This window comes from Anguilla anguilla, chromosome 8 (genome assembly GCF_013347855.1).
Source record: "Anguilla anguilla isolate fAngAng1 chromosome 8, fAngAng1.pri, whole genome shotgun sequence".
Taxonomy (NCBI): Eukaryota; Metazoa; Chordata; class Actinopteri; order Anguilliformes; family Anguillidae; genus Anguilla; species Anguilla anguilla.
Window position 1 is genome coordinate 14,934,643 of NC_049208.1, and position 16,258 is coordinate 14,950,900.

General features: G+C 51.3%; 1 protein-coding gene across 12 annotated transcripts in view; it reads left to right on the forward strand.

Annotated features, from left to right (window-relative positions):
• The window catches only part of LOC118234703 (histone-lysine N-methyltransferase 2C-like), a 110,612-nt gene that overhangs the window by 39,046 nt on the left and 55,308 nt on the right, over positions 1–16,258 (forward strand). For all 12 annotated transcript variants that reach the window (XM_035431456.1, XM_035431451.1, XM_035431472.1 and 9 more), the window contains 5 exons: positions 216–387; positions 3,104–3,218; positions 8,368–8,543; positions 10,256–10,419; positions 15,789–15,884. In XM_035431456.1, the coding sequence (XP_035287347.1) occupies positions 216–387; positions 3,104–3,218; positions 8,368–8,543; positions 10,256–10,419; positions 15,789–15,884 (723 nt within the window). The remainder of the gene's footprint in view (positions 1–215; positions 388–3,103; positions 3,219–8,367; positions 8,544–10,255; positions 10,420–15,788; positions 15,885–16,258) is intronic.

Below are 16,258 nucleotides of genomic sequence, written 5' to 3' on the forward strand. Positions count from 1 at the left end.
AATGGTTGTATGTTGGTATTGGTCATTCTCCTCATGTTGTCAGAGTCTGTCACTCTTTACCAGGGCGAGAAGCCGGTTGGCTTTGGTTCCGTATTGCTTGTGGTTTTCTGAAGCTTTTGGATTCCTCATCCAGCCCCTCGGTCTGTAGTTGGCTGTGGGTACGATGGGGGTGTGTCGGACGCTGAAATGAAACGCCCTCTGTTGCCCCCCCACAGCCCAGCAGGATGCCAGCTGTGTCCTGTGCGACAGCCCTGGAGACCTGCTGGACCAGCTCTTCTGTACCAGCTGCGGTCAGCACTACCACGGAATGTGCCTGGACATCGCGACCACCCCTGTCAAGAGGGCCGGCTGGCAGTGCCCCGAGTGCAAGGTCTGCCAAACTTGCAAGTGAGTCTTCGCCCCACCCCGCCCCCGCCCCGCCCCCACCACGCTCGGGGCGGCTGTTCCTCATTGTGGCCTGCCGACAGAGTTCGTGTAACGCAGCCTGGTTTTCAATGGCTGTGTCTCAGTGTGGAGATCCGCTGGAATCCGTGTAACGTAGCCTTGCTTTGTATGGCAGTTTCGCAGTGGGGCGGACCATTTGCTTTTCATACGCAGTAGACTGCTTGTGAATGGCTGTTTCAGTGTGGTGCACCATTGATCCTGTATATCCCTTCCACGAGTTGAAGTACCAGTAGTTTCCATTTACTTGTGGCTGACTGCAAATGTTTTTTTTCTCAGCGTGGAATTTCATTGATTTCTGTGTGCTACAGCCCGGTTTTTGGATGGCTGTTCTGTGTGAAGTGTCCGTGCAGTCCATGCCATGCCCTCTAGGCTGGTTGTGTGGGTCAGGGAGGCATGGATGATGTCTATAACCTTCAGTGAGGGACTGTATCCAAATACTCTTCATTTTATTCAAGCATTTTCATTTAATGTAGAAGAAACTCAAATTTAACATGCTAAAATGAGGGAACTTTAAGTTCCCCTGTGTTCAGAGAATGTGATGTTCGTTGAGTTTGGTTTGAGCAGAGATGTTGTGGTTGGGTAAGATGGAAGGAGCTTCAGACTCATCTTTTTTTTCATAGTTGTTTTTTTCTTTCCTTCTTTACGGAATTAGTTTTTATTCAGTTTTATACTTGATTCCCCCTGACGTTTTGAGCCAGGAAAAAAGAGCACAGCACCAAGGGAAGTTTCTAGGCTTTTATGTTATGTGTGTTTTTCTCTAGTAAGCTGGAGAGGAGAAAGATCAGAAAGGAATTATGGGATGGCTCGCAGTAAGTCTGTAGAGGACTGGTTTGGAGTGCTTGAGGATTTTAGAGATATTGACGCGCGGCTAGTCTGGAGCGTTAGCAGCCTGGCTATGTGGTATGCAGTGCAGGGGCTAAGGTCTCCATAGGACAGAGGCTAATTAGCCGCATTTGTAATGTGCCTTTGGTAATGTTTGAGCCGTGCTACGCCCCCGCAGTGTATGGGAAGGAGGCGTGAGCCAGTCAGACCTGACATCACCCCATGACCGCCCCCCCCCCCCCGCGCTGTGGGTCTCAGGAGTGCCAGGAATAATGGCGAATGAACCGCCTCTGCCGGACCTGGTCTGAACCTCTTAATTAATGCAAGGGCTGCTGACTCATTTGGAGAGGGCTGCACATTTGATTTATTTATTTCTTTTTTGCTTTGTTTGTTTTTGTTTTTGTTTTTTTTACCGCCTCAGTCTAATTTCCCTGGCTGCATTGATCCGAACAAATCGATCGGTGCGGTTGAATCAGTCTTCGGCTGAGGTTTAATTATTTTTTTTGTCTTAAGAAATGATGAAAGCGAAAAGGCCTCTGTGTAATTGATCAGGCTCATAGCCGGCGATGTGGTGGCTGGATCTTTAAAGGAGTGCGCTAACCATTGCTCTTAAAAAAACCCAGACTGCCTGGGTCCCCCTGGGGCTCACGTGCATTGATGTATTGGAGAGCACAATCAAAGGAATAATTCCTGCTGCTAGGCGGGTCGTTCTGTGAGATCAGTTGGCCAGTATCTGAGTCTCATTGCTCTTTAGCGACCCCAGCTGGTCAATTGGACACCCACAATCTGTGTGCTAAAGCTGCACATGAGGTGTCTTCCTCCAGCTCTTATCTGTGCGAGCTTGGCATGTGGGCTGTGGTGTGAAAAGAAGCAGCTGGTGACATCATGTGCTTTGGCAGAGGCATGTCCATCTACAGTCCATGCATCAGCTGTGCAGATTGCGGCATTACTGTAGCTATGCGCAGTTGGGAAAGCCAAATTTGGAAACGGCAAAAATGCATTAAAAAATTTTTGAAATTAAAGGAAGTATCGTCTAACTACAATGCCCTTTGTCCTAAATTCTGTGCTGATAATTTCATTTTGTTTTAAAACTAAAATCTATTGGCAAGAAATAATTCGCTGTAAATGTAGCTTAATTTTGTTTGCCAACACACTTACCAAAAGTTTTGTGGCTTCGTGGAATGTTGGCCAAAATGTGCCATTGCATGAAGGAATGGATATGGACTCCATTAACGAAACACAGCAGAGCGAAGAGGACTATTCTTTACAATCTGAGGAGTGCGGTATCTGCCGAGCGAGCTCTGCGGAAACGGGGCCAAGCGAAATCCCGGTATTAAACAATGTCCTTGTCCTTGCTTGGCACAAATCTGCATTGGCCAGAAATTTTGTGGGGGCCTTGATTGATGATGCTTTGCTTGCTGCCCTAGTCGACAGCCACTGACTTCATTAATCTGCAGGATGAGGGACTAGCTTTGCACTATGGATCTTTAGTGGGTTTAAAGGACTGTACAACTGGACTGTGCTTACGGAATATGTTTGCATTTTACAGACACTTTCCACTTTAGCCATTCAACCTAGCAGCTGAAGGACAGTGTCTAATGTATTTGTTAGCATTTAGTTGCAAATACTCATGTACATGAGATGCTAGTTACGTGCAAATATAATACTGAAATGACTGGCAATTTCCCAGAATTTGAGCAGTCAGTAATCAAATTCTGTTTCATCATATGTTTCTTTTGCCAGGAATCGCTGCCCTTGGCTACAACAGTTGTGGAAAATGCTTTATTATTTTGATATTGCTTTTAAACATGCTTTTTTTCCCCTTGTGTTGTTTCAGGAACCCCGGAGAAGACAGCAAGATGTTGGTGTGTGACACGTGTGACAAAGGCTACCACACCTTCTGCCTGCAGCCTGCCATGGACTCCCTCCCCACCAACGGCTGGAGGTGTCAGGTGCGTGATGCCGCTGTGCGGTATGGCGGTCTCTCGCGTGCCGCCGCCGCTTCGCGGGCTGCTATCCGCCGTCTCCGCCATCTCCGCCGCGCTTCCCGGAATAGGGCTCCTGGGACTGTGAGTCAGCGGCTCCTGAGTCTCGCTTTCACACTGCGCCCAAACAGAAGGGACTGAATCCGCTCCTGAGAACACCGCGCGTGTGTAAACCCCAGCAGCCCTGAAAGCCGCACTCTGAGAGTAAAGGCGCGGGAGCCGGCCAGTCGTCTGCTCCAGTGTTCGCTTTTCATTTGCGCGTTTCCGATGAAGAACAGCGTTCGCTGTTGATTGTGGATTTGTGGTGGAAAAGAAACAGAGTGTTGGAGAAGGAAGCACCACTTTGGCAGTGATGCATGTCCCATCATACCTTTCTAGATGGCCTTTTTATGCCACAGGAAGGAGCCGTATGATTATTAGTATTGCTTTAATTTTTGTACCCATGTTTGGTCTCATGGTGGACCGTTCAGTGGACTAAAATGAGTCATTGCCTCTAGTGCTAATGGACTAAAGTGAGTCTCAGTGCTTTTGACTGTGATAATGGGCTAAAGTGAGTCTCAGTGTTTTGACTGTGCTAATGGGCTAAAGTGAGTCTCAGTGTTTTGACTGTGCTAATGGGCTAAAGTGAGTCTCAGTGTTCTGGCTGTGCTAATGGGCTAAAGTGAGTCTCAGTGTTCTGGCTGTGCTAATGGGCTAAAGTGAGTCTCAGTGCTTTTGACTGTGCTAATGGGCTAAAGTGAGTCTCAGTGTCTCTATAGTGCTAATGCGCTAAAGTGAGTCTCAGTGTTATAACTGTGCTAATGGGCTAAAGTGAGTGTCAGTGTTCTGGCTGTGCTAATGGGCTAAAGTGAGTGTCAGTGTTCTGGCTGTGCTAATGGGCTAAAGTGAGTTTCAGTGTTATAACGGTGCTAGTGGACCAAAGTGAGTTTCAGTGTCTCTATAGTGCTAATGGACTAAAGTTAGTCTCAGTGTTTTTACGGTGCTAATGGGCTAAAGTGAGTCTCAGTGTTCTGGCTGTGCTAATGGGCTAAAGTGAGTTTCAGTGTTATAATGGTGATAATGGATTAAAGTGAGTCTCAGTGTTTTGACGGTGCTAATGGGCTAAAGTGAGTTTCAGTGTCTCTATAGTGCTAATGGACTAAAGTTAGTCTCAGTGTTTTGACAGTGCTAATGGATTAAAGTGAGTCTCAGTGTTCTGGCTGTGCTAATGGGCTGAAGTGAGTCTCAGTTTTTTGACTGTGATAATGGGCTAAAGTGAGTACCAGTGTTTTGACGGTGCTAATGGGCTAAAGTGAGTCTCAGTGTCTCTATAGTGCTAATGGGCTAAAGTGAGTCTCAGTGTTCTGGCTGTGTTAATGGGCTAAAGTGAGTTTCAGTGTTATAACGGTGATAATGGATTAAAGTGAGTCTCAGTGTTTTGACAGTGCTAATGGATTAAAGTGAGTCTCAGTGTCTCTATAGTGCTAATGCGCTAAAGTGAGTCTCAGTGTTATAACTGTGATAATGGGCTAAAGTGAGTTTCAGTGTTATAACTGTGCTAATGGGCTAAAGTGAGTGTCAGTGTTCTGGCTGTGCTAATGGGCTAAAGTGAGTCTCAGTGTTCTGGCTGTGCTAATGGGCTAAAGTGAGTTTCAGTGTTATAACGGTGATAATGGATTAAAGTGAGTCTCAGTGTTATAACTGTTCTAATGGGCTAAAGTGAGTGTCAGTGTTCTGGCTGTGCTAATGGGCTAAAGTGAGTGTCAGTGTTCTGGCTGTGCTAATGGGCTAAAGTGAGTGTCAGTGTTCTGGCTGTGCTAATGGGCTAAAGTGAGTGTCAGTGTTCTGGCTGTGCTAATGGGCTAAAGTGAGTGTCAGTGTTCTGGCTGTGCTAATGGGCTAAAGTGAGTGTCAGTGTTCTGGCTGTGCTAATGGGCTAAAGTGAGTGTCAGTGTTCTGGCTGTGCTAATGGGCTAAAGTGAGTGTCAGTGTTCTGGCTGTGCTAATGGGCTAAAGTGAGTGTCAGTGTTCTGGCTGTGCTAATGGGCTAAAGTGAGTGTCAGTGTTCTGGCTGTGCTAATGGGCTAAAGTGAGTGTCAGTGTTCTGGCTGTGCTAATGGGCTAAAGTGAGTGTCAGTGTTCTGGCTGTGCTAATGGGCTAAAGTGAGTCTCAGTGTTATAACTGTGATAATGGGCTAAAGTGAGTCTCAGTGTTCTGGTTGTTCTAATGGGCTAAAGTGAGTGTCAGGGTGCCTGCAGAGTTCTGTCTCTGCACCCTGCAGGCTAATGCGTATAAGCGGGGAGGAGAGCGCGTGGGCGATCGTTGTGCGTCAGGGGACAAGGCGTGGGCTGAGATACCGAGATGTCCCAGGGCCTCGGAACATGTATTTATTTATTTATTTTTTGCGGGGGATGGGAGATGGGGGGGGGGGGGGTTGGCGGGGTTGTCGGAGACGACGCTTGGTCTGTTTGAAATGACTTTGAGTCCCGGTGAGCGTCTCGGGGCTGTCGATCCCAGATTTGGCGGAGGCCCGTCTCTCCCGCGGTCCCGTACGCACCGCTGCGGACGTCCCCGGCGGAAGCCCGGGCGGGAGGGCGAGCGCGGGAGAGCGAGCGCGGCCGGGCGGGCAGCCCGTTCCGCTACAGAGCGCTAAGCCGAGCCGAGGCCTGCCATGTTCTCTCTCTTTCCCCCTCTTCATTTTCTCTGTGGACGGCTCTGAGCAGACAGACAGGCCGCTTTCTTTTCTCCTGTCTGGCCCTCTGATGGACAGCTCCGTTTGAACCGGCGGATGATGCAAAGCTGGGGCAGCTAGGGCTGCCAGATGACCGGTTTCTGACCGGAATGTCTGGTTTTCAAGTCGTTTGTGCACGTCCATTTTGTGGTGCCGACGGGACGATATTACGCCTGGTCTGATTCTATTAATAGAAAAAATTAACTGTCTGAAATGAATTTGCATCTCAACCACCCCCCGGTTCGTGATGCATTCCGATAGCCCCGGTCCACTGTCATTCCCAACAGCCTTCTCAGATCCACCATCGTTCATAATGAACCTTCCGGTTGAATTAGTCAAAACCATGTTGTCTGGTTTTGACTCATTTAAAATCCGGTAACCGTACGGTCCGCTGCATTTGGGTTGTTGTCCTGCACCGATACTGAAGTGCCACATTTGGGTTATCTGGCACAGTTTTTGTGTTTCATTTTTTTTTTTTACCGCAGGTACACGTGACCCTTTCAGGAGAGAGGTTTTATATTGTCTTGTTTCTGGGAACTGCAGTCATATTCCTATTTTTGGAAGTGGTTTGGATTTAAAATAGCGTATTTCACGTAAAACGAGAGAGAAACCTTTCTGGCAGCAGCGTCTTTCCTGTCAGTGATCTCAGTCCTGGCGCCCACTGTCCCGTTTTGTGTCACTCATGACGGCAGTTTGCGTCGTTAGGCAGCAGCCGTTGCTGTGGTTGCGCTAACCCTCGGCGAACCTTCGCTTGGCTTTTAGCCTCGCCTGCTCTGCCTTGTGCGGTTTCAGTGCTAACTCAGCAGCTCAAAAAGCCGCACCACCCCCCCTCTTCCCCCCCCTCCCCCCCCCCCCGCCCCCCACGCAGCCAGCTGCTCTGACGAGGCCCCCTCGTCCCCACCGCAGAGGAAGCGCCTCGGCTCTCCTCTCGCGTGTGGCTGGCACCCGCGGTTTCGATCTGAGTGGAGCGCTCGCTCCGCGTTCGCGGAGGGCGGCGTCGGGGGTTCGAGCAGAGGAGACGAGGCGGCGGGATGGCGGGGCGGGGCCTGGGGAAGCGGGCCGCGGCTCGCGGGCCTGCTGACGCACGCTGCAGCGAAGACGCCGCCCGGCAGGACGGGAATCGGCATCGAGTGTTTTTTTGCGCGCAGCAGCCCCCGCCTGTCAAACTCCAGCCTCGGGGCTCCGCCTGGCATCAGGACAAATAAGCGCGACCTGGAGACGGAGGGCTTCGCTGGTGCCAGAACAGAGCGACAGGCGTGTGTGTGCCCCAGGAGAGAGGCTTTCTAAAGCTGTGGTTCACCTGCGGGCCTCCTCCGGCCTCCTCCGCCAGCGGCACCGCCGGCTCCCGCGGGCGGCTTCGGTGGCATCTGCGCTGCGGCCGAGCGCTACAATGGCCATTGAAATCGGCTTTGTGGAGCGCGCGGCGCTCTGACAAAGGAAAATGTGGAGAAGAAGGGCCTGTGGAAAGACCTCGCGGTGGATGTCAGAGGTGGTGTGACTGCGTTGAGGCCACGTGGTTTGAGGAGGGGATGGCGGAAAGCTCGGTTAGCCCGTTTCCCGCGCGTTCGTCCGTGGGTACCTCCCCGTCTGAGAAACATCCACTCCCGCAAAGGAAAACTGGGTTTTCTGAGCCGGTATCCATTTCAGGCTCCCTTCAGCTTTCCACAAAATTCTCAGTTAAGCCTGCAGGTCATGGCTTTCAGTGCAGGAGGAGAGTCTGAAATGGAGCCGCTCTGAGCCTCTGGAGCTGCGTGATGTGCAGTCGCTGTGTGCTACAGCTCTTTGGCCTGTCTGAGAGCTGTGCCTTTCATGGTTGGATATGGCCAACTGGAAAACACCTATGATTTTATGATTTTTAGAGCCGTTTAGTGGGTTGTAGTTGTCTGAACCGCAGTGTGTACGTGTACGTGCGAGAGTGTGTGCGTGTGTGTGTGTGTCTTAGTCACGCTGTGACTCTCCTGTCACCTGCAGAACTGCAGTGTGTGTGTGTGTGTGTGTGTGTGTGTGTGTCTGTCTTAGTAACACTGTGACTTTCCCATCCCCTGCCGAACTGAAGAGTGTGTGTGTGTATGTGTATGTGTGTGTGTGTGTGTGTGTCTTAGTAATGCTGTGACTCTCCCATCCCCTGCAGAACTGCAGAGTGTATGTGTGTGTGTGTGTGTGTGTCTTAGTAACGCTGTGACTCTCCCGTGCCCTACAGAACTGCTGTGTGTGTGTGTGTATCTATCTCAGTAACACTGTGACTCTCCCGTCCCCTGCAGAACTGCAGAGTGTGTGTGTGTGTGTGTGTGTGTATCTATCTCAGTAACGCTGTGACTCTCCCGTCCCCATGCAGAACTGCAGAGTGTGTGTGTGTGTGTGTGTGTGTGTGTGTGTAACGCTGTGACTCTCCCGTCCCCATGCAGAACTGCAGAGTGTGTGTCCAGTGCGGCTCCAGGACCAGCGGTCAGTGGCACCACAACTGCCTGCTGTGTGACGGGTGCTACCAGCAGCAGGATGCGATGCCCACCTGTGCCCTCTGCCGGACCCCCCTCACCCCGGAGAGCCAGCGGGACCTGCTGTCCTGCCACGTCTGCAAGAGGTGAGCGCGCTCAGAACGCCCTGCTCATTAACCATTAAGATCAGTCTTCCTCATCATTTTCACTTCTTATTTATCGATCCTTATCGTTTCTGTATTTAAGCGTTTTGTTTTCACACATTTCTTTTCCTCAGACATTTTCTAATTATTTAGGATATATCACCCTGTGCATATAGAAAAATCACCATGTTATTAGGGTTTTTAGTATAAATTTGTTCAGTAAGGTAGTTGACAAGCTGTCAATCAAATCTGGCCTTCTTGCCCTTGCTGTCTCTGTCTCTCTGGGGCTGTAGCTTCCCCCCCAAGGGAATTACTGCACTTCTGTTCCTGCTTTTTGCATTTGTATTTGCATTGTAAGTCGCACCAGCAAAGAGCTCTGCTTAATTCCAAATTCCAATAAAGTAAATGATTTTTTACCGGAAAAAGACTAGTACACTTTGCTATTCATAATAAAAATACTGAACAAATTGTGCATGCTATGTTCAGCAGTTTTTAAAAAATGTTTGTTGCATGCAAAGTTGTGGCAGCTCCGTGCCTGCCTTTTACATAAATAAAACATGAACATCGTCTGTCCAGATAGCAATATCAGGTCTGTTCATTACATGGGCCTTGAATATAGATTGACGTCTACTTTTGGGTGGCTCTGTTTTGCCTGTCTGAATTACCTGCACTGAAATTTGATTTGGAGTTTCTCATGCTGCTGGTTTTTTTGTATCGCTCAGCAGAAATCAATATTATCTAAGAAATCATGATTTGTGTGAACTTCTGCATTGTAAGCACGAGTCAGCCAGTGCAACGTGCAGTTTGTGAGTCTTCCTTGCAGTTCCCATGGCAACCTGACCTGATTATCTTCTTTAGACTGTTAATTTGAGGCCAAATATAATGGGAAAATCATTTTAAACGGATTTACGGTTTTATGGTTTAATTTTATTTGCGTATTCCGCGCATTTGAGTTTCTTTTCGTGAGAAGATCCGCCGAAAATGTGCCGTTGTCCAGGGATTGGCCTCAGTTTCCGATACAGCGCGATTGTTTACCGTGGATCCAGTCTTTTTTAAATGAGCAGGGTCTTCTGTATGCGCGCTGTGCTGCATCACATTTAAAAGCTGGAGCGATGGGGGGTGCGGGTGGAGGGTGGCGGGGGGGTGTGGCGTTTCATTAGCGCCCAGCTCCACGCTGCATCGCCCCGGCAGCCCGACTGCCTCCTGGTGCCACCCCGCCATTTGCGCGTTAATGTCAGGGCATGGCTGGGTGCGGGTTTCCTCGCTCATAACGAGCAGCCGGGGTGCCTGCCCACCTGCCTGCGTTCGGGGGTGTGCGCACGCTCTTAATGGGAGGTGTGCCGAGGAGCCAGCGTAACTCCTCACCGCGCGGCTTTAAATAAACCTCCGAGCCGCGCGGTTTAAATAAGGTCTCCAAGGAGCGGGTGAAGAGGAAGCCAGTGCCCGCTGCTGCTGCTGCCGCTTCCAGAACCCTCTCCCACACTTTTGAGTTATTCAATTGGGTAATTATGCTTACGTTTGTCCTGTAGGCACAGTAATTGGCCACAGCTCCAAACATGCAGATTTGGCTCGAAAGGCATCCAATGGCAGTGACTCGTATTGTTATTTCTAGCTATTAGCAAAGCGGTAAAAACACTCCATCAAAAAAATATTTCCTTGTCACTTTTTAGTCAAGATGGCCGCCGGCTGACCTGCGGCGTTCTTGCTTCTTTCAGGTGGCTGCACCTGGAGTGCGAGCGACAGGTGAAGGGCGACGCGGAGCTCCAGGTCAGGGAGGACTACGTCTGCACGGACTGCCGGCTGGAGGAGCTGGCGGAGGAGAAGGCGTCGGTCGGCGACGCCGGGGAGTTCGCGGAGGAGCCGCCGGAGCCCGGGTCGGGTAGGTCTCCGCCTCCGCCCGCTGCTCGCCGACCGGAGCGGGGGGGCGCTCGGAACCTCGCCGCCGCGGGCCGCGGGCCGCCGTTACCCGGGCCTGCTCAGAGAGCCGCGCGTTAGCTCAGCCAATTAGAGCCAGGCTGCTGGCCGTCGCCGTAGAGATAAGCGCTCGGATACCAGGGCTGAAGTGATGACGGAGTCGTCCGTCAGAGCGGTGTCCTCGGGCTGTTAGAACACGGCAGCGGACCTGAAGAGGTGGTGAAAAGGGGTGGGGTGGGGGGTGTGGGGGGGGTTGGTTTGGCATTTGGGGGGAGAGGGCTCCCGGTGCAACGGATCTCGTAAAGCGCCTGAGCTCTTGAGCACTGACAGACATTTGCATTTCACCCTCCTCCTCCTGCCTGCGTTTCCACAGCCCTTTTCCTCTGAGGTCTTTCCTTAATAGCGTGCGTCTGCTTCTGGCCGTTACCGCAGCAGACTGGTTGGTTATGTACTGCGTGTAATTATGTTTCTGGCATCGGAAATGGGCTTTTGCAAAGAAATGACGTTAGAGTAACTGTTCATAACAAGACAAGGGGAGAGTGCTTCTGGATGACTGTCACATTTTCTATTTGCCTTGTGGAAGTCACCTTCTGAGTGTGATTTTACATGGGTTACAGTTTACCTGATATGTACATAATATGTACATGTGTCCTGAGGCGCGTCAGGTTGAGCTGCGGACGCCCCACCTGACGTTTGACCGCGTGGCACAGAAGCGCAGCGCTTCGCCGTAGGTACAAATCCTGCAGAGGCGTTCTGCAGTTCTGTCACGCTTGCGGATTTCACGCCGCTTCCCAGACTCGTCTGAGGTTTCTCCGTTGCAGTCCGAGTGTGGGGATTAACCCCGCACTGTGTTGAGCGGGTGGACTGCAGTCTGCGCGCGGCTCTACCCACAATGCAGCAGGCATTGTGCGGGTGAGCCGGGCGCTGGCTGGCGGACGTGACAGGAGCCTCAGGTTTGACGCCAGCTCCTTTAAGGTCTGGAGCGGCGGGCCGCGCTCCTCCCCAGGGTCACTCGGGTGCTTCTGGACGGCGAGGCGGGGGCTTTTGAAGGCGGAGGGGCTCCGCTTTCCCGGCATCAGCCAATGGGGATCGAGATTTCATCTCAGCTCCTTCTTGGATTATTTTTTTTTTCTCTCCTTTCTTTCTTTTTCCCCCCTTCTTATTTCATTCTTTTTCTTGCTGTGCGGCTTGTTTTGGGAGATGGAGAAAGGGTCTCCGGTGTTTGGAGGGAGCCCGGAACATTCTCTGAATCTCATCCGTTCCTGTCGAAGAAAAAAATAATAACGACGCTCTAATTTAGGGCCCTCTCTCCGCGCGAGGCCAGATGGCTGCCCGTCACGAGGAACCCCGAGCGCATCGATCTTCTGCGTATCCGCGGAAACGAGAGCGGGCCGCGCGTGGAGGGGAGCCCTTTGCGCGCGACGCGCAGGAGTGCAGGAGGTGCGCGGGCGGAGGTGCGCGGGTGGAGAAACGCGGTGGTCCGGGCCTGTCGGAAGCCATGCGGTGGGCGGATGTGTGGCCGTCCCATTGTTTACCAACCCGACCCCCCCCAGGGTGCCCTGATCCTTGCACAGAATGCCACCTGCTGAACGCGCTCATGCACACGTGCTCATGCACGCGCGTGCTCACGTGCGTGTGCACACACAAAGACTGGAGGGCAGTCAGGTTGGGTCTCATAAACGTCGCATCCATCACAGTGCGGGGGATAGCGACATTTTAACTGCTTCAGACAACCCGGCCTGCTATGCGAACTGCACAGTGTCTTCACAGTGCCTTAGGGTTGATCCTCTACCTTTTTAATGTGTTCTGCTTTATGGAATTTAAGTTTTCATCACATTTATGAGAATAAGTCAAAACAACCTGCCGGTGCATTTTGCTTGTCACACGTCTTCTCGAACAAGGTAACACTTCCATTATCAGGTCTGTTTCCCAGCTGAGTTGTTTGCTTGCAAGATAGCTGACAATTTCGATGGGGAACGTTTTAGTCTCCTAATGTGAATCCGTAATTCACTTAGTGAGAACCCACTGTGAATTGGCTGACTGGGTTGCTCACCATGTGAGGCGAGCTAATTGCATTAAGTGGCTACAGAATCCTCCTAGCCCTAGTAAACAAGGGGATTTATCAGTAAAGAGACGGAAGGGCTTCTCCTGCCGCGGCCCGTGTAGCGCTGTTACCCAGCCTCGCGCGGGAGAGCTAGCGTGCGAGCTAGCGTGCGAGCAGCGCGCGACTGGCTCTGGCAGGAGTGTCAGTTCGCACCCCGTCCTCCCGAGGCCAGAGCAACTAACGAGGGCATGGCAGACATCTAAACGAGCAGCGCGGCATGCTGGGAGTAATCTCCCCCACCTCAGAGCAGGCGAGACAAATGGATCGGTATCGATCGGCGGAGTCGCGGGTCCGGGGCCGGGGCTCGCTGCCGACCTGACGGCCCCGCTCAGGATAATGGGCCCTCAGAGCTCTTCCTCCGCTGCGGGGAGAACGACCGCTCCGCCGCCCTCCGTCCGTCTGAAGACGGATGCGCCAGTCAGCGTGCCGCCGCGTAGCCGTGGTTACCCCCGTCCCCGCCGCTCTCTGCTGTTGGGCGTGGGGGCGGGGCCCGGGGCCGCTGACGGGCGCTTGGCTGTTAATGGCCTGTCCTCTTTGCGCCGCGCGCTTCCATTAGGATAATCTTCCGGATCAGAGATCTGATCGCCAGCGCAGCCTCAGGAAGTCGGGCTGGAAACTATTTATTATTGCGCTGACTGGCGTGTGAAGCCGTGCGGTTATATATCTGGTACGCTTGTCTTATCTCTGTTAGATGCGAGTTTGAGATCTGCTCCTCAGGAACAATATCCCTGGAATCCGTTTCTTAGTGACCAGTAAAGTGCGGGTTATCTCTTTGCTAGCGGTGCCTGGATTACTTTACAGTGGTCGGGTTGATGACATCCGTCGATTGCAAGACGATATTATAGATCCAATAAAATCAATTAGATCTGCGTTTTCGGTCGTTGGAAAATGTATGCCATAATGTCAGGGAAATGGAGCTGGATGTCTAAGTATGGATTATGATGCTGATACTGTGGAGATTGAAGAGGAGTAAATCACATTCTCTGTGGAAGAATGAAGAGCTCACGGCCGCACTAGTCTTCAGAGCCGATGTTGTTTTCAGCAGAATGAACATGCCACGCCTTCTGCTCTTGCGTCAGATCCGACCCAAAGGGGGGGCGGTGGGGGGGGGGGGTCTGCTTTCCCTGCTCCCCTTGCTGCCAAGTTTGGTGCAGTTTCGCTTCGCCCCGGAAACCATCGCAGCTCCTGTCTATGGGGACTGCTTTGAAAAGCGCGTTGTCATGGTAACCCCCCACCACCACCACCACCACCACCACCCTGCGCTTCAGGCGCCTTGCTGCTCCACACACGCGAGTGCTCCGAGGGATAGGGGGGCGGGGGGGGGGGGAGGGGGGGCAGACTTAGGAAGCGGTGCATTCTGGGACTTAACTTGCCGAGTCGGGCTGCAAAATGAACACGTGTGACCCCCCCCCTTAGAAACCCGGATGAGGTGTGAGCTCCTGTGTTGGTGGTGTGTTTGTTTTTTTTTAGCTGCCTTCTGTCAGCCAGTGCTGTCTACTGAGAAGTTTTCTTTTCATTTTCTTCTGACTCCCAGACCCTGTAATAACTAAAGGGCCATTGATGAATAAAGCAGTGATTGAGCTTTCAGTAAGCATACATTCTGAATTATTTTACATTTTTTAATTTTACTTAAAATATTTATTTAATTTTTTAATGCATTTTTTATTTTTTTACGAATGGACTCTCAGGATTGCCAGGTGCTGATTTTTAAGGGCCTTTTAAGTCTAGCTTTTCCACCTCATGACTATGAGGTGAGCGGCTCAGAGAATGTCCAGAGAGGGGGTGGGGCCATCGTCCGCTGATACCGTGAGCGCGCGCGAACTGTTCTGAAAACCGAATCGAAAAGGCGTAAGACAGAAATATGAGCGGATGGCTGTCCGTCTGATGCGCGTGAGGCCTTAGAATGGCCGCCTCCTCAGAGCTCAGTGGAGCAGTTCGCGTGTAGCACTGATGGCGCCAATTAACCGAATGAAATGCTTAAGTGGGAAAACTGACCCCGAGGAACTGCGCTGATCACCGGCGATATAAACCGGCGCATAAAATGGAGTGATTCTGTGTGGCGTGAGAGCGGCGCTTCAGACTGCCTGGAGGGGGGCGAGCTCAGCGTGCTGCCGGGATATTGCACAATGGCGCCGGGGGTGTGGCGCGTCCCTTCTGAGTCGCTCGGGATCGGCAGCGCGGTCTTCGCACGGCGTCTCCGACACGGCGTGCCGTCGGTGTGAAACCCGGCTTCTCGTCGGCGCGGTAACGCTCGCGGTCTGTCCCGAGAAACCTTTTTTTTTTTTTTTTGGGGGGGGGGGGGGGGGCGCAGCCCTGCGTCCGATGCCGTTCCGTGGGCTTCCTCAGATCCCCCCTGCGGTGCGGTTACCGGTTCTGCCGCCTCTCAGCCCGTTTCCAACACGCAGCCGGGCGCCGCCTTCTTAAGGGCACTTAAGCTTCTCGGATGCCGTCTTCTGATGAGAAACGGGTGCGCAGCCTTCGCTGGCTCTGAATACCCGGGCTTAGTCTTAAGATGAGCATTGTGTAAAGTGTGTGTGTGGGGGAGGGCACTGGTGTGTAATTGCGCTCGGTAGTAAGGCTGAAATGTTTACTAAGTGCTCCAGCGCTGGGTTGTGAAATCCGCTGAGGTTAGGAGATTTATTGCCGATACCTGGAGGACATTTTTGCTCGGTCACATAAAATTCATTGCGTTTTTAATTACAGGGTTTGAAGCGAGTTGGACTGGAAAGGTGGTAGGGACTGTAATTTGAAGGCTGTCAAGAGTGCGTTCTGGGTGCATTCTGGGAGTTCATTCTGGCAGCCAGGAGTCAAGGGCACAAGGAAGAAGACCTTTTATATGAGCACTCTGTGCAAAGCAAAGACCGGCTGAAAATTTGCCTGCAGGGCCCATTTTTAATTCACATTTTAATGAAATGTTTATACTAATGTTTCCCCTTCCCCTGCCCTTTTGTGTCAATATTTAATCTTGCCAAGTCCCAAAATGACGTTGGCCTTCATTTTTCCGGCTGGTTTTTTTTTTTTTTTTTTTTTTACGTGCCTGCCACCAGAAACTGTACGATGTGTCAAATGAAACCTGTATTCACCCTGGGTAAGAGCATGTGCCAACCAAAACCATCACCAACCAATATGTGGTTTCAGTGAGCTGTTGCAGCATCCACTGGTGTCACCTGAACGTAGTGGTGTACAGTGTCACCTTGATTTTCACACTCTGGTTTGCTCCTCCTCCTCAGAACCCTCAGGAGATGATGTCATAGAGGAGATGTTCCTGGCAGAGCACGTGCCCAATCAGATGGCCATCAGCGACATACAGAAATGTTTCACATCAGGTACTGTAGAGCCCAGCCTCTCGTGGCCCAAACCGAAGCGATGTGTTCAGGTCGTAGGGCATTGCTTTGCTGGAGGAACCGCACCTTAAATTAATGACTTCATAAATATAGAAAGCCTGGCCTTACCACGTGCAATTGAAACTGATTCAGTATGGTCGACAAATTAGATTTTTTTTTTTAACTTGCTGTGAACCACTTCCTTAAGTGAGTTTTTTCTGGTTGCAGTTTAGAAACGGCCTAATTTAAATCATCTTCTCCTGCATTTTTACAGTAGAACTTTGTAAACATTGTAAAGGCAAACAAAACCGATTAAGTTAACGATATTTTTCAAAGGAAGTGTAGCTCATTCGTGACATTGTTTGATTACAGAGTTG